We start from the raw sequence: 7,997 nt of genomic DNA on the forward strand, positions 1-7,997 counted from the left end.
GGGGTGGTCACATGTGAGAATGTTGTGATAGGGGGGTGATCTGTCCCGGCGGAGCTCACAGGTGAGATTGTTGTGATGGGGCGTGGTCACATGTGACAATGTCATTGTAAATCCGTAACACAAAGGACAAATGAAATGTCATAAAAGAAATTTATTATTGCATCAGTAATACTGGCCTCGTGCAAAGCCCTGCAGGATCTGCTCCAGCCCTCCTCTGATTGGGTAAAAGGCTCTTCTGGGGAAGAGGCTGCAGCATGGGGTGTAAGGCGACTCCACCAACAACAGAAGGTGTGAGATTCCCCAGGTTTAGGAGTAAACTGTCACATTCTGTGGCTCTGGCATGTACTGGAGTGGAAATCGTTCTGTACGTGTTAGGAGGTTACCAAGCTACTTCTGCATTGATAATTTTCACATCAGAGTTTAGGAAATTGGGAAAAGTCCCGTTATATTATTATTAGCAGCATAATGACGAGTCCGTCTTCCATGTGCTTCCTTCTCCGGCAGGAAAGCTGCTCCTGTGTGCACAGCACTGATTGGACCCTGTGTGACTCCAGGGATTTATTAGGGAGGAGCTATGACACCTCCTTGTCATTGGTGGATGTAACCAACATGGATCCTGCGGCTGGAGCATATTGTTATAAGTGTAACAGATCCCAGCGACCCAAGGTCATCAAACAATGCCATGGTCGGAGTTGTACATAAATATCACATATGAGGTTGTCGTGTCTTCCTAACACCTGTGGCCATTTATAGAAATTCTGCACCATGTTATCGGCGTATTAATATATAAAATAATCCAACTCGGCAGATCTCCGTACCATGGCGCTGGTGCAGAGAGGTCGTTCAGAAGCTAAGTATGTGCAAAGACTCTTCTCTATGTAATACTGATATGTGAAATCTACCCTCACCCACATCTGTCATCCATACTCAAGACACAAATGGAAGTAGGCATTCAGTGTTAAATACCCCCCTCCCCCCATCCTTCTATGGAGAAGTCGGAGTGCCTCTGTATCTTGTACAGAATGAAATGCAAAGACAGTTCTACTTTACTAAACAAGTCTGGAATTGCTGGTTATGTGTGCAGCTAGTTGTCCACTACTTCCTGTTCCAGGTGTGTGGTTGCTGATGATGCCGGTACTAAGCTACCTATGCCTAGAGTTTGTTGGCTCACTCCGGAGGACATTTATAGCTGCTTATCCACGTGAGGTCAGAGGTTACTCCCCAGTGCAAATAGAGGATGCTTATTACTACCAGGACGTGCATAATCTGGTGGCTGTTGCACCAATAATCAAACTTTCCTGGCCGCAGACGCTCTGGTAGTCGTGAGATGTTGATGATACCTCCGAGCAGGGCCAGGCTATCCATTAGGAGGTAGCAGTACAGAGAGGAAGGATGGCCAGAGCCCAGCCCAGCCCAACGCAGATAGAAGAAGAAGAATCGGAAGGCGGCCTGCCAGGCGAATGAACAGAGACGGCTGATGTTGCTGTGTGCGGTAATGGCGCAGAAGATGACGTAACTGGATAAAGCGGAGTATGTGAGCAGAGACAAAGTCCGCATGGACGGGTAGCAGAGCAAAGTGCAATAGATGATGGGGAGAGCACCTGCGGGAATACAAATACAAACATGAACGATGGAGAAAATCTCTGCAGCAAACAAACATTCTGACGCTTTCCAGTGTGCTCAGCCGGCCTCAGAGCTGGATGTGGACGGATTTATTCCTTTCTGAATTACTTTCTCTTTGTTACTGGGGCCCAACTTTCCCTGAAATATATACCCGATCAGGGGTTAGCACTCTGGCCTTTGCAGCGCTAGGCCCCATCTGCATGGAGTTTGAAGGTTTTCTCCCACATTCCAAAAACCCCAGATAGGTTAATTGGCCTTAGACTGTAGAATGTTCTATGACTATGGACATTAGATTGTGAGCTCCTCTGAGGGACAGCTAGTCACATGACTATGTATTTTGTACAGCGCTGCGTAATATGTCGGCTTTCTATAAATACAATGAAATAATAATAGTGATACTTCCTCTAGGAAGGTGATCCTGATGGACAGGGCAGCTTCCTGCTAGGTCTGGACTTTTACTGGTCATGTGTAGGATTACCTTCCTATACGCCAACAGCCCCCCTCAAGCTAATCTGCCCCAAACGCTGCCCAGCTCAGCTGCTTATAGGCACCGGTATCACAGTGGCCCTGTTTTCAGTAGAATTTTGCTACGTGTGATCATTTCCGCTTTGTCTGGCACCATCAGGAACATGACAACATTTTAAATCGGGGAATAGAAAGAAAATGAATGTTTTATATAAAATAAAGAGAAAAAGCAGCTGCTGCAATGTGGAAGTCTTCTATACAAGGAAGACATCTCCCAGGACTGGTTGTGGTACACAGGCGGGTGCTAATGGTATCTGCTGTCCTGTGAGGAGGAATTATTGAAGGGACGCTTTATCTCTGCAATACTTCTGTATCATTTACACGAGTGACCCCTCTCTATCTTTCCTGGCTTTTCACATTCTCTGCACAACTATGCTGTCAGATCTACACTGCCGAGATGATGGGCCGGAGAGACCCTTACATCAATGGACGAACCTTCCGAACTCACCTAATGTGTTCACCAAGCAGATGCCGCACATGTCCAGTGTAAGCAGCTTGTGGTAAATGGGAGCTCCACCATGGTGGTTCATAAAAAGGTGATATAGAACACTGCCCAACTGTGGGATGACACAGGCAAGATAATGGACCAGACCAAGCCATGGCACAGACAGCTGGCGCCACGGAATCTGCAGAGGGAGGAGGAGGAGGAAACCAAGCAGCGGAATACCTGAAAGAGACAAGATGGTTCTGTGTGATTAATGTCACAGACTCTGACACACCTGCTACAGCACAGCAGAGAATGCACAGCCGTGTAATACCTGGCACTGTGCACCCCCATGTAATAACTTGCACCATGTGATATCTGGCACCACGCACCCCCATGTAATAACTTGCACCATGTGATATCTGGCACTACGCACACCCGTGTAATACCTGGCACTGTGCATCCCCATGTAATAACTTGCACCATGCGATACTGGCACCACGCACACACGTGTAATACCTGGCACTGTGCACCCCTAAGTAATAACTTGCACCATGTGATACTGGCACCACGCACCCCCATGTAATAACTTGCACCATGTGATACTGGCACCACGCACCCCCATGTAATAACTTGCACCATGTGATACCGACACCACGCACCCCCATGTAATAACTTGCACCAAGTGATACCTGGGGCCGTGCACACTTGTAAAGTAACAGGAGATTGCTGGTGGCTGCACAATCCGAGGCAAATATCGAGCAGCGTTTGCTGAACATGATACCTTAATGAATGACTTGTATCACCTCTGTAATCTTATCCACATCTTATTTACTCCACAACACCCGCTATACCTCAACAGGAAGTCACATAATCTCTAATCACATTCACAATCAGCCTGTAGTCTATGAGCAGCTTTGTCATCCAGGCAAAGCAACGTCCTCACTTGGGGCAAATTCTATGGGGGAGGGGAATTCCTTCATTTATTTGTATTGGTCCCAGCTCTCTAACACACATAAAATGTATTGGCACAGGAAGTGAGTGAAAATAACTCCACCACCAAAGGAGGACATGCCTGGCTTTGTCCTTAGTGCAGAAATGCTGATTGGTATTTTCATGTATGTATGTATGTATGTATGTGTGTATGTGTATGTATGTATGTGTGTGTGTGTGTGTGTATGTGTATATGTGTGTGTATATGTATGTATGTATGTGTGTGTATATGTATGTATGTATTGTCAAAAGCACTGGATGTGAGGATGAGCTGGTGCCTCCTTTCTATGAGCTTCCCAGTGCTGGGACATTTATTGGTCTGGGTACAGAGATTGAACCATTCTACAATGTCCGGGGCCACAGATCAGAGCCCTCCACATGGTCCGGGATAACAGAACAAAGCACTCTAAACGGGCCCGGTCCACAGATCAAAACACTCTGCGTGGTCCGGGTACACAAATCGAAGCAGTTGAGGGTGATTCACCCTCTGGGGCTCTGTTCATAAAACATGGAATCAGACATTCCCTCAAATATTATCTCTTGGGGATCTTCCAGGTCTATGTGTTTCAATGGTAATATTTGATTCCCACCAGGGAATTTTTTAGGAAATGTCAGATTCCCTGTTTTATGTTTCAAGTGTCCGGGTATCACTAAATAGCCAATCCGTGCCCCATTCCTCCACCACAGGGAATCATAAGAGATTGTTTGTTTTTTGATGGACCTGCCATCCCATAGTTTTGGAATAAATCCAGCCAAAAAAAAATGAATAAATGTAGTATTTTAACAAATATTGCATTATTTTACAAACATAATACTATTCTGTAGACATATCCTTCATGGAATGAGTAAGAATCCTCATTGGATTTTTAACAGCTAACCATCAATAATTAGATATAGATTGTGGTTTGGATGTCGGTAGGTAATCAAAATGTTGCCTGGCTTCATCTTCTAAGAAATCAATCATCTGAAAGACACATTCCTAATAATCAAAAAAGTTTGAAGAAGTAAATGGACGAGTGAGTTTTTTTTTATTTGGCTTCATTATTTTATCTTAGAGTAGAGTGTTAGATTATATTGGATCTACCATATATGAATCAGATAAAAAAATTATAGGGTTTTATATCTGGGATATGTTTATTTCCCTATTGGGTGAACTTGATGGACTTATGTCTAGTGTTGGTGTTCAAATTCAGATAGAGCCGACCTAAAAAACACGGGATTCGACTGCAAAAATTCGGGAAAAAAATGTTTAAAAAAATAAATTAAATAATTTTTTTACAGGTTATCTGACAATTACATTATGAATCATAATGGCATTGTGGGATCCCGGACCGTGGGAACTTTGGGGTTACAGCTAATTGGAGACGTGCAGGGCAATAGAGGTTCAATGGGGATATGTATCGCCCTTCCTCCCTTCTAGTGCTCTGTGATTGGTGGGGAGAGAAAAATATATATATACACTAATAAAGAGCACCCATCACATGAATAAAAAAAAATAATGACAGGTCCTCTTTATTATTGATGTGACACTCAATAATATGATATGATGTGGCACTCCACTAGGGCCGGGTCCACAGATCAGAGCGCTCTACAAGGGCCGGGTGCACAGATCAGAGCGACCCACAAGGGCCGGGTACACAGATCAGAGCGCTCTACAAGGGCCGGGTGCACAGATCGGAGCGACCCACAAGGGCCGGGTACACAGATCAGAGCACTCCACGAGGGCCAGGTCCACAGATCAGAGCAACTTGTATGAAAGGGATCTTCAGCCCGATGGATCTCTACCAGTCCCTGTGCTCCCTCTACATGATCTCTGACATCTCAGTCCCCTTCCTCTGTACTATAAATCAGCGGAGATGAGAAGCAGTGACGTCACAGCTGGAGGGAAACACTTCAATGTCTAAGAGTGACAACCCCCCATGTCCATCCATCTGACTCTCCAGCAGCACCAGAATTTCTATGGTGAGCAGATCCTTGTGGTCACCAAACCCTCAATCTGATTATTGATAACCCAGTGCTGATCCAAATACCCACTGCCTGTGACCAAGAATAAGCAGAAAGACAGAACCTTTGGTTCCAGGTCACTGACCCAGAAAGTACTGATTCCAGTGGATCAGCATGACAATGTATTTTCTGGAGCTAGCTTCCATCACTCCTTGAACTGGTTTCCTGTACGGAAAACTTACCATAACCTGCTGTGTGATGTGATTGGTGGGTGGTTCGGATACACAGGCAGGGTGACCCCAAGTGGCCAACTACCAGTACTTGTTGGGTGTGGGTGTCACCTGGAATCTCAGTGGGGATTTAGCCACCAGTATTATATAAGTACGCACCTGGCATTTATATCATGGTGTGCAGAGAAAATGATGGTAAATGCTGGTGTTTATTTTGTTATTTATCACATAAATAGAATCAATGTAATGTTACTGTACAGGTACTGTGCACCCCTCCCCCCCTGGCTGCTCCATCCTCGAGGGTAATGAGTTTAGGGTAATAAAATTCATATCCAGCTAACCGGTCCACTTTACACCCGGACACTACACACAAGGCGTATGCAGCATGCCAAGCACAGGACAATGGTGGTATAACCGGTATAACCAGAAACAACCTGGAACCGCAACACCCGGGGTAAGGGGACGGCCAGAGAATCTCACCACATATGCTGATCTGTAAATAATCCATAATGTGAGAATCAGGAAACGGGAAATAATAGATTGGGGGTCTAGGGGGTATTAGGGGTATATGGCAGTAAGCAGGTACCAATCCTGTCCTGGTGGAGGGGTGACTCCTATATGGTACTCCTGTGTATGTAACACAAAATCAGATGAAAGATTTATAGGGGACCCTTCAATTACCCCATATAATTCATTTAATGTAAGCTGTAATCAGGAAGCAAAAACAGGAAAGAAAAAAACATTTCATTTTAAGAGAGCAAATTTTCCATTATTAAGGGGGCTCTCTGAGGACAGTATTGTCTCCCAATCTAAATCACAAAGAACACAGAACAGAAATGGGAATGTTTCAAGTCTGATCTACAAAAGCAAAATGAAAAATATATTCCAATGGGTCATAAATTTAAGAGGCTAAAATTAAACCCTATGTGGCTCACAGCTGATGTTAAAAAAGCCTTAAGGAACAAGAAAAGGGCATTCCAAAAATATAAAAATGAAGAATCACATTCATCATTAGAAACCTATAAAGAATATAACAAAAGATGTAAAAAGGAGATAAAATGTGCAAAACTTCAAAATGAAAGATTGCAAAGGAAAGTAAGGCAAACCCCTCCCAAAATGTTTAAATATATTAACCCCCCCTAGCGGTAATCTTGAGTGTGACTTGAGTGTGGATTTTACCTGCAAAAAGCGGTAATCCCGAGTCACACCTGGGGTCACTTAAAAAAAAATCTCCAGCCGCGAACTGCAAAGAAGATCTCCGGGGTTTCCCGGTGACGTCGGTGCGTGTGTGCGGGCGGGAGGAGCGGCGGGAAATTCAAATAATTTTGTATTGGATTCAATACAAAAAAGCTGTATTGAGTCCAATACAAAGAAATCCTCATATAATTTATATATAATTATGATTTATACATATTATACATGCTTCTGTACAGTTATATATGTTTCATTATTTTTTTATTTTATTTTTACAGATTTGTGTTTTTTTATTTAACTTTTATTATTACATTTAATAAATATTGGACATATTTTGATGAGTTATGCCTAAGAACTATAGCCTACAATGTAAAAAAAATTGCCATGCTAAAAAATGTAATGCTTTTTCCATTGAAATACGGAGAGAATTAGAACGCTAGGGGGGTTAATAGCAAAAAGATCAGATCTGAGCATGTAGGCTCCTTAAAGGATGTCTCTGGGTTGGTAACTGGGGATAAAGACAAGGCAGAGTTTACTAAACACTTTTTTTTTTTTATCTCTGTGTACACAAAGGAAAATGGCAGAGCTCACGTCCAAATTCATAATAGCAATGTCACTGCCTTAAATGAGTCACAATTTCTCAGAATTGATATGATTGAGAAACAGCTGGGAAAAATTAAGGTTGACAAAGCACCAGGACCTGATGGGTTACATCCACGTGTCCTCAAAGAGCTGAGCTCGGTTATTTCAAAGCCATTATTTTTAGAGACTCTTTAGTGACTGGCAAAGTACCGATGGATTGGCGTAAGGCCAATGTGGTTTCTATTTTCAAAAAGAGAACAAAGTCATTACCAGGTAACTACAGACCCGTTAGTTTAACGTCCATAGTTGGAAAGGTCTATGAACCACATAGAGGAGTTTCTGCTACCGTGTTTCCCCAATGATAAGGCATCCCCATCAACTAAGCCACCCCCCGATTTTTGCTCAAACAATTAAAATAAAGCCCCCCCCGCAAATAAGACATCCTCCGATACCTGATACTGTGTGCCTCTGTGTGACTCCTC

General features: G+C 43.5%; 1 protein-coding gene across 1 annotated transcript in view; it reads right to left on the reverse strand.

Annotated features, from left to right (window-relative positions):
- Positions 1 to 136: 136 nt before the first annotated feature.
- Positions 137 to 7,997, reverse strand: part of PAQR4 (progestin and adipoQ receptor family member 4) — a gene marked incomplete at its 5' end in the record, with an annotated part of 14,915 nt that continues 7,054 nt past the window's right edge. Inside the window, 2 exon segments of the mRNA XM_072417029.1 lie at positions 137 to 1,601; positions 2,597 to 2,815. Coding sequence (XP_072273130.1) covers positions 1,168 to 1,601; positions 2,597 to 2,815 — 653 coding nt within the window. The 3' untranslated portion in view covers positions 137 to 1,167.

The sequence above is a fragment of the Pyxicephalus adspersus genome, chromosome 7 (genome assembly GCF_032062135.1).
Source record: "Pyxicephalus adspersus chromosome 7, UCB_Pads_2.0, whole genome shotgun sequence".
In the NCBI taxonomy this organism is placed as follows: Eukaryota; Metazoa; Chordata; class Amphibia; order Anura; family Pyxicephalidae; genus Pyxicephalus; species Pyxicephalus adspersus.